A 23,589-nucleotide genomic window follows, 5' to 3' on the forward strand; every position below is an offset into this window, starting at 1 on the left:
GCCAACGTTGGAGCCGCATACTGCAAAAAATCACTATTGAACCAGCTAGAACAACTGATAATGTGCCTGGGTAAAACGGAATTGAGCTTTTGCCAAGCCTATTCCCTAGATGGCTCCAATAAGTCATCACTTACTGGGTCATACCCGATGTACCAATTCTTCAATGGTCCAACACCACTAACCTAGTTATCATTCCAGGCCATTGCCAATTGACCACACAAAACCATGGAGCACCTCATCTGAAACGTTCCCCAAGACTCGCAAAAAAACAAGAGCTTGCAATTCATTTAAGAGAAAGTGGAGACCAGCCCTGCATGTTATATTTATTCCGCAATACCTGGACCAAAAAAACTTCCCTCTTAGCAATATTAGACACTTTGAATAACTCGTGAATAACTTTGTTTATAATTTTTCAGACCCTACTCTCGTGCTATCAACTCAAAGGAGGAGATAAATGAACAAGAATTTGCCTAATTCACGTTCTAGACAATTGTTATAGTGAGCTTAGTAGCCAACAAAGCAAGTTGACCCACCAACCCTCTCTCTCTTTTAAGGAAATTTAGTTAATTAAATAGTAATAGTTGCCCAAAAGTGACTCCTCTTTGCTTGGCGTGGCTTCGCTTCTCCCCTGTTTTTCACAGTCAACGCTCCCTCCCAAAACCAAATCGCTGTCTCATTTCACGATCCAAAGTTTCCAAATTCCTCTTTGGGTTTTGCTCTTCACCACTTAAGTCTCAAATGGTTCGTAGGCCAAACGACCCGGAACACTCCCGTTTCGCCTCTCTCGTCCTCCTCTTGGTGTCTCTGTTCTCCTGTCTTCTGGTCTATGCGGTTGTTTCCACACTATTGAACCCCACCGTAAATCCTCAGGATTCCAGCTTTGAGTCTTTGGAATCGGTGGCGGGTATTGATTTTGGGGAAAAGAAGGGCGAGTGTTGCAGAGGAATTGAGAATTTGGAGCTGTGGGGTGCAGCTGTGAAGTGGGGGTCTGACTTCAAGTTTAATTCCTCTGTGGAATGTTGCCAGGCTTGTAAGGCTATGTGTAGTGGCAATGACGGGCCTTGCTTGTGCGATACTTGGGTCTTCTGTGGGAACAAGGAGGCCTGTGGGTCAAGATTTGGAGAGGTGAGTTCTTCCTTTACTTAGCTTTTTTGTTTGGATTTCAAGGGTTTCCTTTAGATCAGTATTTTTACCTCTTCTTAATGGTTCGCTTCACTGAATGTTTCTGGTCGTGCTTGTTTGAGTTGACCTGGTGAATACATTAGTTTACTGACTGAGAATTGATCTGAGAAGAATAATTAGCAGATATTGCTCAAGAATGATAACCTGCTTTCATATCCCTGAACTTAAGTTAGAGCAATCTCACTTTGCCAAATGCACTTTTAAATGAGGCTGGAACATTTTATTTGCCTGCTTAGTGCCTTAGTCATATTCTATTAGTTGTATCAAGTAATGCAAATGTTATGTTAAAATTCGAATCAAGATAGCCATAGTCTTATATTTATCATTTTGTTTCCCTAGTGTTGGTTGAAGAAACAAAAAGATACTTTGTCCCCTGATAGGCAAGAGGCAGGTCAAACGGTTAGTTGGACATCCGGGATCGTATTCGGGAAAGGAGAGGTATACACTATAAGTTTCTCTGATTTTTTTTATTGTTTTTGTTACTGTCTGCGTCTTTGATGATCGTTCTTACTTGTTTCTGTTCAGGGCATTGTTGAGATGGAAACAGAATATGGTACTCTTCATATAAAGGTGAGTTCTTTTACTTCTACAAGTCTATGTTTTGACTGTTTTATCTTGTCGAATCATAGTGTTCGGCACTGCTAGTTGCAGCTCATTGAGAAGCTATTTTCCTGCTAGAGTAGTTGGAAGAAAAGTAAAATGAAAGATGAACATAACTGAGCATAGCATTATTACGGTTCATCTTATTAGCATGCGCAATTTAGAATATATATTTTTCCTGTTTCTTTCATTCTTATGGTTGGCATGTTCAATTCACTATGAAGATGATTCTTGTTGCGAACTGTGAAGTCATTTTGACTTAATAAGACCTTTTCGAAACAAGTTTGGAGTTCTATGTAAGTGAAAAGATCCTTGCACTCACCAATTATTCCTTGTTTGATGCAGCTTTTCCCAGACTGTGCTCCATATTCTGTGACCTACATTCTCGAGTTGTTGACATTGCGCCATTGTGCGGGTTGCCAAATATATCGTGCAGAAAGCCGAGGACAATCTTGGGATTCACAAGGAAATCACATAAAAGATGTAAGGAATTTCAAGAGCATCTTCTTGTTTATCTTGTGGCTGCTATGGTTACAAAAGTAGGGGTGATTCATATATGTTTGTGTGGTTAGGAACTCAATTGTTTAAAACATATGCTTCTAGCTACTGAAGATTCTTTATGTTTCTAATACCAAGTTTCTCACTAATTTACAGGCTCCTTATGGTCCACCATTCGCACTGATCCAAGGAATTCTTGAAGCCCAAGGAACCCCATTCAAAAAGATACCGATGGAGGCTTGCCCTACCATAAGAAGCGGATCAGTTGCCTGGATTGGCTCTGGTCCAGAGTTCTTTATAAGCCTGGCGAACCATGAAGAATGGAAGAATTCATACACTGTATTCGGTTCTGTTCTTTCTGAAGACATGGAGATTGCGGAGAAAATTGCACAACTCCCAACCAAATCTGATGTTTGGAACAACATTAACGTTTCGGTGTTACAAAGGCCTATTCCCTTTGTTATGAGAAGAATGAAGAAGAGTCTTGGAGATCTTAACACAAATATGAAATCAGAGTGAAAACTGATATACCCTTAATTTGCTTGTTTGTACACTGTACTGTAATATTTATGCCCCCCCCCCCCTTTTTTCAAAACAGAAACGTGAAGGTATTGGGTAATTTTGTTGTTCTCATGAGTTTTTCATGATAATAAAGCTCGATCAATTAATTGTAAACATAAAAGCTGGATTGTCTTCTTTAGAGCAACTCTTCCACCTTCTCATATGCTTATTAGATAATCGGAACTCGATCAAACAAATCTCAACTTTAAAATTAACCTGAACGACAACGTTTCCTAACTTTGACTAATTTAAAATTAACCTAAACGACAACGTTTCGTAACTTAGACTAATTGACTTGGAATGGTAAGTCTTGCTTTATCCAAATTCAAATTAAAACCCCCAAATTTGTCCTCTCTCTCCATCACCGTCTTCGTCATCGTTGTCTTCCCGCCAAACCCTAGACCTGAAAAATGGTCCTAAAATTCCATGAACAAATAGTCTCCGACCTCCTCGAAGACACAAGTGGCGGCCTCGTAGTCCTTTCCTCCGGCCTTTCCCTCCCAAAACTCCTCTCTTCTTTCCTCTCTTTTCACTCCCGATCCAGCGGCTCTCTCCTCCTTCTCCACCCACCTCAACTCTCCTCCTCCCTCAAATCCCTCCTCCTTTCCCTTTCCCCTGACCTCCCTCTCTTCGAAATAACCGCCGATCTCCCTTCCTCTAACCGCCTCTCCCTCTACTCCTCCAACCTTATCCTCGTCCTCTCACCTCGTATCCTCATTGTTGACCTCTTAACCCAAAAGGCCCAAACTTCCTTAGTTTCCGGTATCGTTTTCCTTAACGCTCATTCGCTTTCCGAAAGCTCAACTGAATCTTTCATTGTCAGAATCATCAAGACTTTCAACAAAAATGCTTCTGTTTACGCGTTTTCAGACAAGCCTCACTCTATGGTTTCTGGGTTCGCGAAAACGGAGAGGACGATGAAGAGTTTGTTCATCAAGAAGCTTCATCTTTGGCCGAGGTTTCAAGTGAATGTTTCGGAGGAATTGGAGAGGGATCCGCCGGAAGTGGTGGATATAAGGGTGCCGATGAGTAAATACATGTTGGGGATTCAAAAAGCCATTGTGGAAGTTATGGATGCTTGCTTGAAGGAAATGAGGAAAACTAATAAGGTTGATGTGGAGGATCTAACAGTGGAGAATGGGTTGTTTAAGTCATTTGATGAGATTGTGAGGAGGCAATTGGATCCCATTTGGCATACTTTGGGGAAGAAGACGAAACAGCTCGTTTCGGATTTGAAAACTTTGAGGAAGTTGTTGGATTATCTTGTTAGGTACTAAGCAAAAGGACCCCTTTTCTTTCTTTATCTGAATTTATGTTAATTATGATTTTGTGATGCATTTGACTTATGGTTAAAGGGTATTGTTATGAATGTTGACATTGATTTCTTGTATATTTATTTGGGTAGGTATGATGCAGTAAGTTATCTAAAGTATTTGGATACTCTTCGAGTGTCAGAGAGTTTTCGATCTGTGTGGATATTCGCAGAGTCCAGTTATAAGGTATTTGACTATGCAAAGAAGCGTGTTTATCGTTTTGCAAAGTCTGATGATACCAAAATTAGTACGCCTAGCAAGAACTTGGCCAGAAAAAAGAGAAAATTGAAGGAAGATGACAACAATAATGATGAAGGTGAGTTGAATTCACTCTGCCGTTTGTCTTAGTGTGGTTTTCATTTCAAAATTTTAACCATGGCATACTTACAACAAAAGTTTCATTTCAAAGCTTTCTGATACTGTAACTTTTCTCACTTAATTGTACGAGTAGCAATTGCTGGTACTTCATCTACAAGTACAAGTAACGGAGTGGCTCTTCAAGAAGTTTTGGAAGAGTCTCCAAAGTGGAAGGTGTTACGTGTGAGTGAGTGAGTTCCATTATCTGTGCTGTCTGTGTTCCGTGTTCACTTCAAATTTATGTGTCTTGCAAGTTAATATACTTGTGATGCATGCCCTTCGAACTCTTGTGTTCTATTCTCATCTTCTATAGTTTAAATATTTTATTATAGGAGGTCCTTGAAGAGATAGAAGAGGAAAGAAAAAAGCAAGCATCATCGGGAGAACCATTGTTGGATGTTGAAGAGGACAATAATGGTATTACTTTAGTGGCGTGCAAAGATGAGTGCTCGTGCATGCAACTTGAAGATTGCATTGCTAATGGCTCACAGAAGGTTTTATTATTGCGTTTTTAGTAAATTAATAGGAACCTTTATTTATATGTTATTATCAAATGGTTTTAAGAATTTGTTGGTTTCAAGCCAGTAATAGTATTTCTGGAACTAATTTATACTTAGAATTGCACTTTGGGAAGTAGAAACTTTAAAGAGGGAGAGGAAGGGGGAGGGGGGATCACTTCTTATGCTTTCATAAATGTCATTAATTATAAAATTGATGTATTGTAGCTGCTGGACAGTATCCCTTCATGCTATGGCTGCTTGAGAATCTAAGCTACAGGGAGAATTATTAAAGGTTGCCATGTTTGCTAGTAGAATTGACACTGCATATTTTCTTTTGAAGGTCATGAGGGATGAATGGCAAAAGTACCTTTTAAGCAAAGTTGAACTTCGTGGTGTGCAAACTCCTCAGAAGAAAAAACCCAAAGCTCCTAAAGGTTATGGGATTCTTGATGGTATTGTTCCTGTAACACCTGCCCGGAATGCTGAAGTTAGCAGTGCATGCAAGCAGGAACATGATGCATTATTAGCTGCAGCAGCAGAGATAAAAAGAAACCAAGCTAAGAAGGAAAAGGATGCTGAAAAAGATCCTGAACCTCAAGTTGGCAGCAGAGGACATGGGAAAGGGAAGGGAAGAGGAAGGACTAGACAAGGCCATGCTAGGAATAAAGATGGCTCCAATAATACTGAGGTAGCAAAAGGTGATAGACCTGAAGTTTATGGTTCAGAAAATGAAGGCCAAATAAATGAAATCAACCCTACTGTAATTGTTGATGGGGTTTCTGGGAAGAATATTTACAATGATAGAAATGCAGACAACCCTAAGCAGTTACCACCAGTTCACTTTCATGCTTTGGAGAGAGATCAGCCTATATTAGATGTTTTAAAGCCATCTGTAATTATTGTTTACCATCCAGATATGACTTTTGTTAGGGAGATTGAAGTCTACAAAGCTGAAAATCCTGGAAAAAAGGTGAGGGTCTATTTTCTTTTCTATGATGCTTCTACTGAAGTCCAAAAGTTCAAAGCAAGCATCCGTAGAGAAAATGGAGCATTTGAATCTTTGATCAGGCAGAAATCAATGATGATGATCCCAGTTGATCAGGTATGAATATGATATTATGTATTTATTTATCTGTCACCTGTAGTGGGGACTACTTTACATTCATTCATTTTGAATGATCAGTCGTTGATAATAACAGATAATTAATGAAACATTTTAGCATAGAATGTGAGTGAATGTTTTTCTTTCTTTGGTTTAAGTAGTAATTACCCGTGATTACGCCTCGCATGCTTTCCCTTTTTTATTCAGAACGATTTCTGCCTTGGTTTAAATTCTTCATCGGAGATACAAGTTTCAAGTTCTCAGAACTCAATCACCAGAAAGGCTGGGGGAAGAAAGGATGCTGAGAAGGAAATGCAGGTGGACTATATTTTCATCTTGGAAGTACTTTCCCTTGTTTGCTTGCTCAAAAAATTGTTTCATTCAGATTTACTTTAACTGCAGGTAATAGTGGATATGAGAGAGTTCATGAGTAGTCTTCCAAATGTCCTTCATCAGAAGGGCATGCTTATAATCCCAGTAACCTTAGAAGTTGGTGATTATGTTCTCTCACCACTTATTTGCGTTGAAAGGAAAAGCATTCAAGATCTTTTTATGAGTTTCACATCAGGTCGTCTTTACCACCAAGTGGAAACTATGGTTCGTTATTACCGAATACCGGTTCTTCTAATTGAGTTTTCACAAGACAAAAGCTTTTCATTTCAGGTAACATGAATTCAATCTTCTGCAATGACTGATAAAAAGAAAGTTAGTGGATTGCCCTTTAATGTTTTGTTGGAATGCTGTATGCAGTCTGCAAGTGATATTGGTGATGATGTAACACCAACTAATATTATATCCAAACTGTCATTACTTGTTCTGCATTTTCCCCGCCTACGAATCATCTGGTCTCGGAGCTTGCATGCAACTGCTGAAATATTTGCTTCTCTTAAGGCAAATCAGGATGAACCCGATGAGACAAAGGCAATGAGAGTTGGTGTACCCTCAGAAGAGGGTATCATAGAAAATGATGTTAGGTAAGCTGCGTGGTCTTTTTCTTTTTTCGGCATTTCATAGATCTTTCTTCCAGTGTAAGAAGTAATTCACCTATGAAAATGATGTTAGGTAAGCTGCGTGGTCCTTTTCTTTTTTCGGCATTTCATAGATCTTTCTTCCAGTGTAAGAAGTAATTCACCTATGTTACAGAGCTGAAAACTACAATACATCAGCTGTTGAGTTTTTGAGACGACTCCCAGGAGTAACAGATTCCAACTACAGGACTATAATGGATGGATGTAAAAGCTTGGCTGAACTTGCACTTCTTCCTATAGAGAAGCTAGCTGAACTAATGGGTGGTCGAAAAGCTGCCCAGACTTTAAGAGATTTCCTCGATGCTAAGTATCCAACCTTGTTGTGACCTATCATTTTAGGTAAAAAAAAGTAGTAGTAAAATCTCCCCATAACTTCATTAACGTATTAGTTACCCTCTTGGTAATTGTTGTTGTAGCCGTGTAATTGCGAGATGCTTATTTGAGTTTCATTAAAACATTAGCTCTCCCTTAAAACATGAAAAGTAATGCATAAATCATAGATATAATATATTATAAGTTACTTTCAAATGTTAAAATGTTTATAAGAAATTAAATGCAACTCATTTGGCACATAAGTTACAAGTAAAATTTTTTGTAAGAAGTATTTTTTTTCCAAAATAAGTGAAGTTTTCGTTGTTTTTTGTCACAAACAAGTCACGAGTGATTAAAAATTACCAATTTTGATTAGTTTATAGTTAATCAACGATTAAAACATGATATTCCAAGCAAATGTGGTATAAAAGTTATTTGAACCATTAAAACTTTTTAAGAAATCAGGGTATTTAAACCATTGAAACTTTTTAAGAAATCAAGTTATTTAAACCATGAGAATATTACATTAAAAGTTGGGAAAAATATTTAATACATTAAAACTAAGCTCAATTTCTAAAAAAGAAAAAGTGTGGAAAACTAATAATTTATTTAGGGACCACTTATTTATCAGAATAAATTTAATTATTTTATTTTATTTTATTTTATTTCTTTTATCGATTGAGTCTTAATTTGATTGACATCGATATTTTTGTCAGTGTAGGAGAATATGAGTTCGAGTGTGTTGAAGCGTATTATCTCCTATTTAAGGGTTATAGGGAGGCTATGAGTAGTTTTAAGTATTGTATAAAAAAATAAATATGGTAAGAACCTATAATTGAGATTAATGTTTAAAAAGGCAATCTAATTATACTTAATATTTAATTTTAAGTTATATACCAAGCTGATTTTATATCGTAAATTCAATACTTAATTTATTAGTTTATCAAACATCACCTAAAAGAATGGGAAAATTACTTAATGCACTAAAGCTTACTTAAAATGTTAAAAGGCACATTTGGTTTGCATGAAAATGTTTATTTAATACATATTAAAATAATTAGACGTAAAATATGAAGTATTAGATTTCTTTAGACTCCAAAAGGCATTAATTTCCAATTGTTTATAAGCTTTGCTAAAATACTTTTGCTTCATTGTATTAAAATGAAAATTTGATGTCAGTTAAAGAACTTAAATTTGACTCTAATAGAAAATAATCTTTTAATTGAATTAAAACATTTGTTGGAAAGGTAGCAAGCCTGTGATACTAACAATGGTTAGTAGCATGTGATAGTTTTGACGCTCTTGTGGCATCATACTTTGCTCTAGAATGTCATAGTTCATATGAAGTGATTGAGATGGCCAAACCATTCCTATTTGGATATGAACTATGCAACTCTAGTTTTATATGGTCTATGCTTTCTAGTTTACGGCGTCAAAATGTTGAACTGTAAGAAATTAGAAGACAAGTAATTTGACGATTTCATTATTGTAAAACTTTAATAATGGGTTTGCATGGGTGAAGCTCAAGTGCATGTCATTTCAAGTTTGGCAAACCTAATAATGGTTTTTCTTTTTCCTTTTTGTCTTAACCGGCGACGTGAGGGAGAAAAAGCTTGACATAGTTTTAGTTTGTTATATTGGAATAGTACTTTTTTGGTTCTTGATATCTCTATGGATCACGTTAGTGAGTGATAAGAAGGACCCAAAGGAACTCGTAAAATTGTACGAAAGTCTGAACCCTCAGAACAAACTCGGAAGACTGTCAATAATCACCCGAATGGAATCTGATAACATGCGGATAAAGCCTCCACATCTTATTAGGGCTGTGCACCAAGCTGGGCTTATTGTCACCTGGGTAAGTGATCCCATGCATGGAAACACAATTAAAGATCCATGTGGTCTGAAAACACATCCGTTCGATTCAACCAGGGTAAGAATTCTTAAACTTGCATATTTTAGCAAGCACTTTTCTGGACCATTATGAAGCCGAAATGAGATATGTTTTTGTCCTGCTTTTCATTGCTATTAGGCCGAGTTGAGGGCATTATTCGATGCTCATGAACAAGAAGGAAGCTATCCTGGAGGAGTTCACCTAGAGATGATGGGACAGAACGTAACAGACTGCGTGGGAGGATCAAAGACCGTGACATTTGATGACTTGAACTCTCGGAATCACACACATTGTAACCCTAGGTTAAATGTACCTCAGTCATTAGAGCTAGCCTTTGCTATATCAGAGAGATTGAGGAAGAGAAGGCTGAAGGCTGCTAATGAAATTCTGAATATGAGCAGAGTTAATTAGTAGTTCTGTTAAAGGTTGGTTAGCATACAGCACCAAGAAGACTCAAGGGACTCAAGAGTTAATTAGTAGTTCTGTTAAATATCCTCCCTCGAGGACTCAAGGGACCTGACCATCATCTCTTTGACAGAGCTGATCAATGCTCTCATGCATAAGAGCAAAGAAGAGCCAGTAGGCTCGAGGAGCACCAAGAAGGTGCCTTCCAAGCCAAAACCAAGCCTGCCTCAAGCTCTTCTATCAACAAAGGCAAGAAGACTTGGAAAGACAAGCCAAAGTCAGATTCTTCAAGAAGATGGGATAGACCATGCAGGCATTGCAAGAGGCCTGGTCATCTAGAGGCCAAATGCTGGTTTAGGCCAGATGTGCAGTGCCAATACTGCAAAAAGATTGGCCATGTTGAAAAGGTTTGTAAAGAGAAGGGAAGACCAAGGCAGAACCAACAGCAACCAAGGGCTGAAGCTCAGGTAGTTGAAGAAGGCAGCTACCATAAGGAGCAAGTCTTTGTAGGCTCTTGCTTAGCTGCTCAAGAGAAGGTCTCAAATGGGTGGCTTATAGACAGTGGTCGCACCAAGCACATGACACCAGATGCTTCCATTTTTAAATCATTGGACAAAGGCTGCAAAATTAAAGTTAAAGTTGGAAATGGTCATTTTATCAAGGCTGAAGGTAAAAGAGATGTCCTGATTTGGACTCCTACAGGTAACAAACTCATTTCAAATGTTCTTTTGGTACCTGAAATTGATAGAAACCTACTCAGCATAGCTCAGTTGCTAGATAAGGGCTATTCAGTTGTGTTCAAAGGCAGTGAGTGCAAAATCAGTGATCTAAGTGGATCCATGCTCATGACAGTGGCCATGAAAAATAAAAGCTTTGTTGTTGACTAGAACAAAGGCCTAGACAGTGCCTATGCTGTTTCTTTGGATGAATCCAAGTTTTGGTATTAAAGACTTGGTCATGCCAACTTCAGGTCCATGGCTCAGTTGGTCAGAAAAGATTTGGCTGAAAATTTCACTGGTTCGGTTGAAAATGATGAAGTCTGTGAAGTGTGTCAGCTAGGAAAACAGGCCAGACTACCATTTCCCTCAAACAAGGCCTGGAGAGCATCAAAAAAGTGTCAGCTCGTGTACACTGATGTGTGTGGCCCTATGAACACTGAATCACAGAATGGAAGTAAGTATTTCATCCTGTTTATTGATGATTATTCAAGATATTACTGGATTTACTTCTTGAAACACAAATCAGAAGTGTCCTCAGTGTTCTGGAAGCTCAAGACTACTGCTGAGACAGAAACTGGCTACAAGCTTAAGACCCTAAGGTTTGATAATGGGATTGAGTACACCTCAGCTCAATTTCAAGCTTACTGTGATGAAGCAGGAATCAAACATCAGCTCACCAACACTTACACACCTCAACAGAATGGTGTAAGTGAAAGAAAGAACAATAGTTTGATGGATATGGCCAGATGTTTGATGTTTAAGAAGAATTTGCCCAAAAACTTGTGGGCTGAAGCAGTCAACACAATAGTTTACATTCAAAACAAACTTCTAACCAAGGCTTTGGCTCACAAAACACCTTTTGAGGCTTGGTTCGGGTTCAAGCCATCACTGGCTCATTTGAAAGTCTTTGGCTGCATATGCTATGTACATGTCCCAACTGTGAAGAGGGATAAATTGGCCAAGAAAGCACATCCTGGAATTCTTGTAGGCTACAACATAGTTAAAAGGGCTATAGGATCTTGGAGTATCTTGCAAACAAAGTCATAGTCAGCAGAGATGTTGTGTTTAATGAGAAAGTATGCTGGAATTGGGACAAAAATGAGCCAGAGACTGTTACCAAAGAACTTGTGGTTGATCAGGCTAAGGCTGATAAAAATGGTCTAAAAATGGACATTGATGATGAACCAGTTAGGGGTACTAGACCATTGGCTGAAATTTATGAGAGAGCACAAGTAGCTACAGTTGAACCAAGCAGTTTTGAAGAGCTTGAGGCACATCAAGGCTAGAAACAAGCTATGGCTGATGAGATTGCCATGATTGAGAAGAACCAAACATGGGAGTTAGTTGCAAGACCAGCCAACATGAAGGTCATTGGGGTAAAATGGGTCTATCGAGCCAAGCATAATGCTGATGGGAGCTTAAACAAACTCAAAGCAAGGCTAGTTGTGAAGGGGTTTAGCCAGAAGTATGGTCTAGACTACCTAGAGACATTTGCACTAGTGGCCAAGCTAGACACCATCAGATTACTGGTTGCCTTAGCAGCACAGATGCATTGGAAGATCTATCAGCTCGATGTGAAGTCTACTTTTCTCAATGGTTTTCTAAAAAAAGAGATATATATTGAGCAACCTCAAGGTTTTGAAGTAGCTGATAAAGAACACATTGGTGTATAGGCTGAAGAAAGCCTTATATAGCCTAAAATAAGCACCTAGAGCTTGGTACAGCTGAATTGATGGTTACCTAGCTAGCATTGGATTTGAGAGGAGTATCAGTGAGCCTACTTTGTATGTTAAGAAAGAGAGAGATGAAACTCAGCTTATAGTGTCCCTATATGTTGATGATTTACTAATGATAAGAGGAGATCAAACAATGCCGGCAGATTTCAAGGCTAAAATGGAATTGAAGTTTGAAATGTCTGATCTGGGAAAAAATTCATATTTTCTTGGCATGGAGGTGTCACAAACTCAAGAGGGACTCTTTCTAAGCCAGAAAGCATTTGCTATGAAGATCTTGAACAAGTTCTCAATGCAGAATTGCAAAGCAACAAGTACACCAGTTGTTGTTAGAGAGAAATTAACAAGTCAAAGCAATTCTGACAAGGTTCGTGAGACAACCTATAGAAGTCTAGTTGGATGTTTGCTGTATTTAACTGCCACCAGACCAAATATTATGTTTGCTGTGAGTTTGCTCTCAAGGTTTATGCATTGTTGTAATGAGGACCATTTTCGAGCAGCAAAAAGAGTGCTCAGGTACATCAAAGGTACCCTGAGTTATGGAATGCTATATAGCAAGACTGAAAAGCTAAGATTAGTTGGATATACTGATAGTGACTGGGCTAGTTCAAAAGATGACATGAAGAGTACTTCAGGGTATGCCTTCACCTTTGGTTCGGCCATCTTCTGTTGGAGTTCGAAGAAACAAAGTGTGGTTGTTCAGTCAACTGCTGAAGCTAAATATGTAGCAGCTGCTGAGGCTGTGAACCAAACCATATGGCTAAGGAAGATCTTAGCTGACTTGAATCTACATCAAGAGGGAGCAACATAGATCTATTGTGGCAACCAATCTGCTGTTGCAATTGCAAAGAATCCGGTTTTTCATGGTAGGACAAAACATTTCAGCATTAAGCTTCATGTTGTGAGAGAAATGGAGCAAGCACATGAGGTGAAACTGATTCATTACAGTTCAGAGGAGCAACTTGCTGATATTTTTACAAAAGCCCTTAGTGTGAGTCGATTCCTTCACTTGAGAGCTGAAATGGGAGTATGCAACATGCTAACCAAGGAGGAGTGTTGAAGGTTGGTTAGCATGCAACACCAAGGAGCTGGCTAAGCGCACCGAGCCATGCAAGACAGTAGAACCAAGTGAAGCTGCTGTCATTTAGTTCTTTTTGATTCATTTTGTTGGTGTAATGTGATCTTGTTTGTTTTGAACTATGTTAGTTTGATGACTGATGTAATTAGGTAGTGATTGAGTTGAAAATCAGCTTTGTTTTGTTGTACAAGTTAATTTACCAAGTTTCAATGAGTTATAGTGGTGTTAGGTGATAGTTTAGGTAAAATTTGCTTGTAGCGTTTGACTTATGCTTGATATATGTAATGGCATTATGCCAATATTGAATGTATGAATAAAATTCATCAGAATTCTTCCATATACACTCTCTATTTTTCTTTCTTTGCTTTATTTTTGTTCAAATTGTTGCTTGTTTCTTCTGCAAGTCACGAGTCTTGCTGCTAAAGATTCTGCTAAACTTGTGTGTTCCTTCCTCTCAACACCAACAAGTTCTATAGCATAAGCCAGTCAACTGCTCAACCTTCATTCTATTGAGATTATGCATATTAAGCTTTTTTGTTTTAATCAAGGTCTTGTGTATGCAAACGGGTGTTTTAAGTACTATCATAAATAACCTTTCCCCCAGAAGGAGCTCTGTAACTTCTCTCCTAGTTTGATACTCTTATCAATTAGTCTGTGATTGTGATTTTTGAAATGTGGGTTTGGTGATGCTGGTTTTCATTCAAAGTACAATCTAAATTAATACCTGTGTTGCTTGGACTCGGGTATGGTGCTGGATTGCTTGGACTTAGGTACAGTGCATGTCTACTTGTTTTGCTTAAATTCAAGACTTGGAAAGAAGGATACAAGGGGGAAACCAAAATAAATTTATTTTTATGATAAAAAATTTTAATATTTTATATTTTTATAATTTTTAGAAAATTAAATTAAAATTTTATTATTTTTAGGGGTGAAATGTAATTTTATTATTACTAATTTAAAATTTTAAAAATTATAAAAAAAATCTAAATAAAAAAGTTTTCTTTTTAAGAAGGTGGAGCACTGCTAGCCTTCTTGCTTGGTCACTGATGTGAGAATTCATGTTTGGTTATGCAAGGATTAATTATTATCCAACATATATTAATTGATAATTTGGATTAGATTTGTATACTGAACTAAAAATATTCTTGGACTTCCAAACTCAATACTAATGAAGGGCCCATGTTTTTCTTCTTCTTTAATTTTTATTCCATTTGAACATTCAGCAACTTTTTTTTTCCTTGGTTATTCAAGAATTTCATCTATAATTTTTTCTTCTCCTTATCTGTTTCGTGTCGACAGATCCCATTTTAGCAACTGGTTGCAACCAGATAAATACAGTGGTAAATTGTAGCTGTTGGAAAAGGACGTAGGGGGTTCCAAACTTGAACCTCTCCACCCCCACTGAGCGACTTAGGGTTGGAAAAATGAGCCAAGATTGTGATGTCTTAACCACCATATATGCTCAATGTGGATTCTAATAAGTTTGCATTATTTAAGTTATTGAGAGTAAAATAATATAAATGGAGCACCTTATTAACAGGGGATTTGTGGCGCAATGCTAGCTCGTCTGACTCCAGATCAGAAGGTTGCGTGTTTGGTTCACGTCAAGTTCAATCCCCCGATCCTTCCCTACCTAAATCCATTTTCTTTTTTGGTCCGTAAATCTGCCTCTTTTTACATGTTCAAATGGCTCGATCCAGGTTCCATTCAGGAACAAGAAACTAGAAGCTCAAAGCATTTCCACAGTTACTTTAGACAAAGAAAAAGTGGTAAGTCCTCAAATTTACAGCTTTTTTTACAAGTTCAAGTTAAAAAAAATGAAAAAGAACCCATTTAAGATATCATCTTTGCCAATCGGAAAACAAACAAAAATGGGTTATCTTCAACAATATTCCGTCGACGAGCACGAGCGGAGGAAAATCGATCAAACACAAGAAGGAACAGTGGTGCAAATATGTAAAGCATGGCAGGTGCAGCACAACCGATCACACAAACCACTATACCAAGCCATAGGTTCTTAGACAACACAACAAACAAGCCAGTAACAAATGCTAATGCCATTGCCACAAGTGCGATCCATGTCAACCCGATAGCAAAAGGGAGTGAGTCCATAAACGACTCGCTACTGCGGCGTGATGATGACCAGAAAACCATAACTGCAGCAGTCATGGACGAAGTCATGGCAATGGTATCAGTGATGACAAATGCTTTGAAAGCTGATTTCTTAATCAATATTGCCATACCCTCATCTGGACCATCACTGATAAACCCTCCAGGAATAGTGAATGCAGCAGTGAATGTGAATGTAGCTATTAGTGTTGCCATCACTGAGATTATTTGAGCCATTTCTCTGCTTTTCTTACCCCCTCTTTCCCCTACTTTTTCTACTTCATCATAACTGAATTGTACATTATCAACAACATCTTTGGGATTAACAGCCCTCTTTGCATAAGATCTCTTTAGTGCCTTCAATGTCAAGTGCTGCAGTACGAGGAATGAGCATAAGTATAATCTAGTATGCGTAACATGTAACAATAGGATTAGATTTATGTTTACCTTTTGTAGTTCCATTCCATGGTCATCCGACGATTGCACGACAGCTAGAGCAGTCTCATTCGATTTATTGATTGCCCTAATATCAACCTTTGAATTCCTTGTTAGAATGTAAACAATGCTGCTGTGGAAATTCTTGGCTGCAAGGTGCAATGGAGTATTTCCATTCATATCAGCAGCGTTAACCAAGTCTTCCATTTCAGGCAACTTCAATATAAATGAGACAGCATCAATGTTTCCATTTTTGGCTGCAAAGTGGAGGATATTTTGTTGCTCATTATCCATTAACTCGATTGTGTCCGGGCATGGATCCAGCAATATCTTTAACAAGTTTACTTGGCCATTCTCAGCAGCCAAATGGAGAGGTATTTGTTGATTGTCATCACCTTGATATGCAGCTGAAATATCCCATTCAAGCAATAACTTGATTATCTCATATTCACCCAAGGCTGCAGCATAATGAAGGGGTGTCCTCTGCTTTTCATCTTGCATTTTTATGAGTTTTGGTTTCCTGATGTGTATTTTCCGCATGATATCTGTTTTCATACCATAGGAATTAAATATGAACAAAAAAAGCATGCTATATAATAATCAAGACTGTTAGGAATCAAAGCCTTACGTAAATCACGTCTTATGACAGCACAATGCAAAGGGGTTTGGCCGTTGGGTCCTCTGTACTCGAGAGTGGACCGATTTAAACCGATGATTGCCTCGGCGGTGACTGCTAACTTGAGATCAATAGCAATAGACAACGGAGATTCCCCGGAATGATTAACCAACAGCAACGATTCTCGGTCTTTATCTGCCAATCTCCAGACCACCAGATAATGATCATTTCTCACAGCACAATGTAAGGGTGTGTTACCATAATTATCTCTGACTCTCGCAATGTAAACACCATTTGAGCCAGAGTCTCTGAATAGTAGAACGATTCGCCAATGTCCACCCCTGGCTGCAACATGAACGGGGGTCTCACCTTTGAGGTTACTCTTGAGAACAAGGCTAGGTTGCCTCTTCATTATCTCTTGTACCAAATTCTCATGCCCGAATCTTGCAGCCATGTGAAGAGCGGTGTTCCCTTGAGGCGTTGTTCCACTTAGGATACTGCCTTCCGCATCGGAAAGTTGCTTGATTACGTTAATATCACCTGATCTAGCAGCCTTGAGCAACCGTTGATCCATGGGAGCCTTCTTGATTCTGCAAAAGAGTGATGTTTTGGTGTATTTCTGGTCTTCACATACAAGAGAAGTTTTATAATGGGAAAGTGTTGTTAGCTTGTTACTGATATTTTCCACAAAGAATCTGATTAAAGCTATTAATAATCTTGAGCAAAAGAGAGTGGATTTCTGCAAGATTGAAAATGACAGACGACTAAACCATGCCCCTCAAAAACAAAGAGAAATGGTGTCACTCCAATTAAAGACCCTTTTTCCAACGGCTGTCATTAACTCATCACTCACCAATTATTGACGTAGTCTTATACTTCCTACTTGTACGAAGCATTGTTGATACAATTGAGTACATAATGTTAAAAATTGTGGATAAAGATAAGGTTTAATTACCTTTAAGTTGTGTCATCAGCTTTTCTCCACAATATTTTCTTTACTTTATGAACGCCGCCGTTAAATAATAGCAACCCATTATCTTTTGCTGCAGTGAATGAATGATTGATGCATCAAGAAAAAGGAAAATTAATTGGAAAGCATTGATGATCCATGACTTGACTAAATAAGCATGGAACTTGTTTTCGTCCCCTGCTTTTTTGTTAACTAAGAAATCTACAAATTCATTGCCAAATTACTCATCTCTCCCACACTTTTTTTGATTCTGCAATGAGATGTTAAGCCCAATTTTAATCTTTTTTCTCCTCAATCTACGTCTTTTTGGCATGAAGTCGTGTGTTTGTTTACCACACATTCACTTGATATTATAGACATGGTCCTATGAGGATCATATCACGTCATATTTTGATTTAAAAAAATATTTATTGCGACGAAAAAGTATGTTAAATTTATTATTTTACTTATGTTGCATGAATTAGATTTCAATTATTATGTGTTTATTAAATTGCGTTATGCAAAAAATGTGAGTGTCTTATGCATCAATTACTTGAAAAAAATCAAATGTTAGTTCATTGTATGCATGACATTTTAATATGTATGATTATAATTGATATAGAATTATATAATATATTATATATCATGAAAATGAGAAAGAAAGTTAATAATGTTTCAGTTGGTGCCTTAAGCCGAAAACATATGTTTGTTCGATGATTTGAAGTCCAAATAACCATATCTATTTAGTAAACTTCCAAATATGAAAAGGTATGAGAGAGGCACTTATGTACTTATTGGTACATTATATATAGATATTTGGTTAGAGTTGAATTAATTTAATTCATTCCATCCAATTTGTGAGTGAATTTTTTAGTACAAAGGCATTCGTTCTTTTTTATGAGGTATATTCAATTTGAGATATGATATTATTTATTTATTTAAATTATGATATTAGTAATTAGAATCTGGATGATATTGATGAGACATCATTTTCATTGCTAAAAATGAAAGTTTGTAGATGATCATATAATATAAATAATTTTGGTTGTTGTTTTTGTCAAATAACCATAAGCTAAATGAGTTTTTTATATGATTACATATATTTTATTCTATGTTATAAAGTTTGGACTAGAAGTGGTTTTGACTAGAAATGAAATAAGTCATATGCATCATTAATTTTTCTAATCAATGTAGAGTAGTGGAAAGCATTGACTTATATAATAAGATCACTATTCTGGTATAAAATCTTATAGTGGTGCATGTGGTTTTTTATATATGACTTGGATATGATCTATAATCTCATGGTTCAATAAAATTTTGAGATGTAGTAAAATTTGAAATTTACTTTGGAAGCCATGAATAAAAAATCTCATGAGTGTAAAAATAGAAAAATCAATGCTATTTTACCCATTTAGGTGATAGATATGATTTTGATCATAGTCAGAAAATAATTGATAATGTCCATGGTGCAGGGTGAATAGATATAAGATTTTATAGTCACTTGATTGGACAATTGATGGTCCTCTAATATGACTATATATGTTACACTTATATATATAGTGTGTGTTAAGAAAAATTATAACACCCAATGCCCGACTCGTTTGTCGAGTTCGGGTATCGATTGTCATAATAATCCGAATTACTTATTAAAAATTTCTTTATTGAATTAAATCACTTATTCAATTAATATTGTTACATGATAAAAAACTTTGAAGCTTCATTTTCGCCAATAAATTGCAAAAGTTCTGGATTAAGACTCGAAAACATAAAATGACAACTAAAACCTTTAGGCGGAGCCTCTGTGGGTGCCCCTTTATATATATACTAGGTCAATATCCATGCTTCTCCTATAATTGGAGTTTTTTGGCTTGGTCTTTCCACTCGATTCTCACATTGAATTTTTATCTTGCAATATGCAGATGATTTGTAAGTTCCAAATGAACTTAGTAAGATTTTGCAATATGATCTAAAAAAATACAAGACTTCCAAAACGAAGTCTTAAGGAGAGATTTAAACTCCATATTCATCGTGGATGTTCACAATTTCTTTTTTTCTTTTGATGTGGTCTAGACCTTCCTTTACTTCCACAATTTACCTTTGCCAGACTCATCCTCTACTTGGAACTTATGTGTGAGCTTATCCATAATGGCCCATCATAATTTGGACCTGATTTCTGCCACATTTTTTTAATTTCCCCTTTTATCCTCAACCTATTCAACATTCTCAATTCTGATTATAGGGCTAAACCATTTACTTGGCTGCCTTTTTGTTGAGACGGATTCACACTTTACTAATTGGGCTTGTTCAACCATTTGTCTTGCTCTTAGTTGTCGAACGACCAATGGTAACGATTAAATGTCTACTAATCTATTTTTATTGTTGCCATACAGTGGCATTCCACCCTTGTGTCTTTGGCTCACTTCCTTGTGGTATTCTTGGTGTTAATTACACCCAATTAGGCTATCCCTCACTTGGTGAATGTTTAGCATCCTCTGCTTGAGTTATACTCGGATTCCCTTTTTCTTATTCTAGCAGTTTCTAGGTTTCTTGTCCTAATGGACCTCTATTCATTGCTATAGCCAAACTTTGACTGGGTATCCCTTAGTCCCCGTATTTAATATCTTGACAAATAATCTCCTGTTTAATATCCGATTGGATTTCCCCGTTTTTATCGTCCTGACGAACTATCTCGTGTTTAACATCTCGTCGAACTACCTGGGTTGCCATAGTCCAACTATGGTCTTACATATTATATTTCTTGTGTTTACTGATAAACCATAATATATACATATTTTTACCCTATGCTTGGCATATTTTTGGAAGGATTTTCATAAGATTTAATGAATTTAATGCTCATAATCCTTTAATTTCATCTTTTATACTCAGGAGAGCTTAGGATAGCAAAAAGAGTAAGAAACGGGCCAAAAATAGACAAATTGGGCCTAATTCAGTGTTTCACACGGCCTAGGCACTTCTACACGTGTAATCCACATGCCCGTGTGTAACACACGGGTAGGCCACACGCCCGTGTGACATTCGGGTATGCCACACGCCCGTGTGTCATGGCTGTGTCGACATTAAACCAAGTCAGAATTGCACACGGCCTTAGCACCTTCACACAGGCGTGGCACATGGTCGTGTCCCTGTCGAGCACAAGTCTAATTTTATTCGGAAAAAAGGCTAATTTTGGGCTATTTTGGGCATTCCAAAGTCTATAAAAACACCCGAGAAGAAGAATCAAGGGGCACACAGAGTAGAAAGCAGAAAATATTCGAAGAACAGTTATCGAAATCAGCTCAGAAGTAGGATTTACTTCAAGACTGAAGATCTCCAATAAATTTCTACTGAAGTTTTTGGGTTCCTTTATGTTTTGTTATTTTCCCAAATTTGAGATGTTTTCCTTTATCGTTATGAACTAAATTCCCGAAATACCTGAGGGAGATGAAACCTAAGACCGATCTTATTACTATTTGAATTATATAATAAAATACTTGTTCTTATTCTTAATTATGAGTTTAAATCTTTGCTTTAATATTCTAGGATATTAATTCAGGTTTGATGTGTTTATTCAGTGGAGCAAAAGTCCCTGTTTAAGAGTAGATCCTCCATAATTAAGCTTAGTTGCATGCAATCCTAGAAATAGGACGACATAAATCTGCCGGATTAGAGTCAAAGCTAATAAGAGAACCCATAGGTCGAGTTAATACGACAATTGGGGTTTTAATTAGAAAGAGATTTCAATTAATCAACTTAGAGTCAATTGTTTTTAGTCTCGAGAGAGATATTAACATAAATCAGGGATTTCTACGGATTAAGTCAAGTGAATAAATCGTCTAGTTCAGAAATAATAAGTGAAGTCTAGGTGGATTCTTCCTTATTGTCTTCTCCATCGGTTTTCTAAACAGTATTTTTCAACTTGTATCTCTGTTGTAATTTTAGTTAATTAGATAATTAGTCTTAATTAAAACATTCATTTAGTTGTCAGGCTAAATAATAAAAAGATAGTAATTACTAGTACTTTTAGTCCTTGTGGATACTATATTTCCGGTCTCACCATAACTATACTACTGTTCGATAGGTGCGCTTGCCTTAGTCAAATTTTTAGTTAGTTTAGCGACCATCAAGTTTTTGGCGTCATTGTTGGGGACTAAGATATTAGGAACACTTAATTTTTATTACTTTAGCCTTTTTTTTATTTTTATTGCAATTCAATTTTGTTCTATTATCTTAATTATTAATTCTACTTTCACCTTTTCTTGATAGGTTTTTGACAGTTTATGATTAGAAGAAACCAGTCAGGGTCTTTACTTTTTGACAGTGAAATCGAGAGCACAGATCGCAGAAATCGAAGAGAAATATGGCGAAGCCTACAATACGTAGAGGAAGAGTACGAGGACGAAACCAATAACACCAAGGAGATGGCTGAAAATCGAAATAATCCGCTGCCTCCTATGGTTGTCGCGAACCCAGTAAATCGGAATCTTGCTCCTCGTACTATGTATGATTATGCTAAACCTACTTTAACAGGAACTGAATCGAGTATAGTTAGACCTGCTATTGCTGCAAATAATTTTGAACTGAAACCTAACACGATTCAAATGATACAACAGTTTGTTCAGTTTGATAGTTTGCAGGACGATGATCCAAACACTCATTTAGTAAATTTTCTAGAATTCTGCGACACCTTTAAGATCAATGGCATTTCTGATGATGCTATTCGTCTTCAGTTGTTTCCTTTTTCATTAAGGAATAAGGCTAAACAATGGTTGAGCTCGTTATCACGAGGGTCAATCACTACTTGGGAATAAATGGTCGAAAATTTTTTACTTAAATACTTTCTGCCGGCCAAAACGGAAAAATTGAGGAACGATATCTCTTATTTTGTGCAGATGGATTTAGAAACACTTTATGATGCATGGAAGAGATATAAGGATATATTGAGAAGGTGCCCTCACCATGGGTTACCTCTTTGGCTACAAGTTCAAACTTTCTACAACGGTTTGAATCCCTCAACTAGATAGATGATCGATGTAGCTGCTAATGGAACTATCAATAATAAGACACCTGAAGAGGCTTATAGGTTCATAGAAGAGATGTCACTGAATAATTATCAGTAGCAAGTCATGAGGACAAAACTGACAAAAACAGCCGGCGTTTTTAACGTCGATTCGGTTGCTATGCTTTTCAATCAAGTAGAACTTTTGAATAGAAAAATTGATGGTTTACTTGGTTCTAAACAAGTTCATCCAGTAATGCAGTGCGATGCAAGTAGAGGTGGAATAAGCAATTCAGAATATCCACCCTACGACCCTAACATGGAGAACGAGCAAATGAATTATATGGGTAATAATCCTCAACATCAAAATAATCCTTATAATAACACTTACAATATAGGTTGGAAGAACTACCCAAATTTCTCATGGGGAGGCCAAGGGAATCAAAGACCACCATCCCCTCCAAGCTTCCAACAACCTTACTAGCAAGAGAAAAAGTCAAACCTTGAGGAAATGATGACAAAGTTTATTTCAATAGCGGAGACCCGTTTTGAGAACACTGAACTGCACTTAAAAATTAGCAAGCAGCAATTCAAGGGCTCGAGAATCAAATAGGACAACTGGCTAAGATAATTTCAGATAGACCACCAGGGAGTCTACCTAGAAACACCGAACCCAATCCAAAAGAGCATGTGAAAGCAGTTACATTAAGGAGTGGGAAAGTGTTAGCTGAATCTGAAAAGAAGCTGCCACCAGAAGCTGACAGAAAAGAAAATGATGAGGTAAAACCCGAAAATAATAAAAATCAGCGTTGAGGGAATATAACCCACCAATCCCGTACCCAACAAAGTTGAAGAAATTCTGCATTGATGCACAATTCGATAAATTTCTAGAAATTTTAAAACAGTTACATATTAACTTACCTTTTGTTGAAGCTATCTCACAGACGCCTACATATGCAAAATTTTTGAAGGAGCTTCTAATAAATAAAAGGAAGTTTGAAGAATTGTCTACAATGGAACTCAACGAGGATGCTAGGCCATACTCCAAAATAAACTGCCAACCAAACTGAAGGATCCAGGAAGTTTTACTATTCTCTACTTAATTGGTAGTTTAAATGTTGAGAAGGCACTAGTTGATTTAGGCGCTAGCATTAATTTGATGCCCTACAAAATGTTCAAGCAACTTGGCCTTGAGGAGCCAAAAC

The 23,589-nt window shown here is 37.1% G+C and overlaps 3 protein-coding genes and 1 non-coding gene across 5 annotated transcripts; 2 read left to right on the plus strand and 2 right to left on the minus strand.

Annotated features, from left to right (window-relative positions):
• The first annotated feature begins 321 nt into the window (after window positions 1-321).
• Window positions 322-2,962, plus strand: LOC107919893 (uncharacterized). Its single transcript, XM_041074829.1, has 5 exons — window positions 322-1,125; window positions 1,522-1,620; window positions 1,708-1,752; window positions 2,128-2,265; window positions 2,437-2,962. The coding sequence occupies exons 1-5, from the start codon at window positions 739-741 to the stop codon at window positions 2,797-2,799; spliced, it is 1,032 nt and encodes a 343-aa protein (XP_040930763.1). The 5' UTR covers window positions 322-738; the 3' UTR covers window positions 2,800-2,962.
• Window positions 2,963-3,163: 201 nt separating this feature from the next.
• LOC107919892 (DNA repair endonuclease UVH1) lies at window positions 3,164-7,661 on the plus strand. 2 transcript variants are annotated; one of them, XM_016849314.2, is made up of 9 exons: window positions 3,164-4,111; window positions 4,247-4,470; window positions 4,606-4,694; window positions 4,844-5,005; window positions 5,352-6,113; window positions 6,321-6,431; window positions 6,516-6,776; window positions 6,864-7,087; window positions 7,257-7,661. In XM_016849314.2, exons 1-9 carry the CDS (start codon window positions 3,252-3,254, stop codon window positions 7,465-7,467), a joined length of 2,904 nt encoding a protein of 967 aa, XP_016704803.1. In that variant the 5' UTR covers window positions 3,164-3,251; the 3' UTR covers window positions 7,468-7,661. The 2 variants fall into 2 exon arrangements, with proteins under 2 accessions (XP_016704803.1, XP_016704804.1); XM_016849315.2 differs by having other exon boundaries at window positions 3,172-4,111; window positions 7,176-7,661.
• A 7,344-nt stretch (window positions 7,662-15,005) lies between these two features.
• LOC107920752 (protein ACCELERATED CELL DEATH 6) lies at window positions 15,006-17,263 on the minus strand. Its single transcript, XM_016850595.2, has 3 exons — window positions 16,452-17,263; window positions 15,836-16,368; window positions 15,006-15,760 (listed from the first exon to the last, which is right to left on the minus strand). Exons 1-3 carry the CDS (start codon window positions 17,011-17,013, stop codon window positions 15,113-15,115), a joined length of 1,743 nt encoding a protein of 580 aa, XP_016706084.2. The 5' UTR covers window positions 17,014-17,263; the 3' UTR covers window positions 15,006-15,112.
• A 4,981-nt stretch (window positions 17,264-22,244) lies between these two features.
• LOC121205535 (small nucleolar RNA R71) lies at window positions 22,245-22,351 on the minus strand. Its single transcript, XR_005900611.1, has one exon. It is a non-coding gene; the product is annotated as a small nucleolar RNA R71 (small nucleolar RNA).
• Between the last annotated feature and the right edge of the window lie 1,238 nt (window positions 22,352-23,589).

Source organism: Gossypium hirsutum, chromosome A08, assembly GCF_007990345.1.
Source record: "Gossypium hirsutum isolate 1008001.06 chromosome A08, Gossypium_hirsutum_v2.1, whole genome shotgun sequence".
NCBI lineage: Eukaryota > Viridiplantae > Streptophyta > Magnoliopsida > Malvales > Malvaceae > Gossypium > Gossypium hirsutum.

What these genes read in the sequence shown, in the direction of transcription:
- LOC107919893 (XM_041074829.1), top strand. Translation starts at nt 739, where the DNA reads ATGGTTCGTAGGCCAAACGACCCGGAACACTCCCGTTTCGCCTCTCTC. An exon ending in GTGGGTCAAGATTTGGAGAG is followed by an intron (nt 1,126 to 1,521) that starts GTGAGTTCTTCC and finishes TTGTTTCCCTAG; the next exon opens with TGTTGGTTGAAGAAACAAAA. An exon ending in TCGTATTCGGGAAAGGAGAG is followed by an intron (nt 1,621 to 1,707) that starts GTATACACTATA and finishes GTTTCTGTTCAG; the next exon opens with GGCATTGTTGAGATGGAAAC.
- LOC107919892 (XM_016849314.2), top strand. Translation starts at nt 3,252, where the DNA reads ATGGTCCTAAAATTCCATGAACAAATAGTCTCCGACCTCCTCGAAGAC. An exon ending in CAAAGTGGAAGGTGTTACGT is followed by an intron (nt 4,695 to 4,843) that starts GTGAGTGAGTGA and finishes ATTTTATTATAG; the next exon opens with GAGGTCCTTGAAGAGATAGA. An exon ending in ATCATAGAAAATGATGTTAG is followed by an intron (nt 7,088 to 7,256) that starts GTAAGCTGCGTG and finishes CCTATGTTACAG; the next exon opens with AGCTGAAAACTACAATACAT.
- LOC107920752 (XM_016850595.2), bottom strand. Translation starts at nt 17,013, where the DNA reads ATGGATCAACGGTTGCTCAAGGCTGCTAGATCAGGTGATATTAACGTA. An exon ending in TGTCATAAGACGTGATTTAC is followed by an intron (nt 16,369 to 16,451) that starts GTAAGGCTTTGA and finishes GTATGAAAACAG; the next exon opens with ATATCATGCGGAAAATACAC. An exon ending in ATGGAATGGAACTACAAAAG is followed by an intron (nt 15,761 to 15,835) that starts GTAAACATAAAT and finishes CTCGTACTGCAG; the next exon opens with CACTTGACATTGAAGGCACT.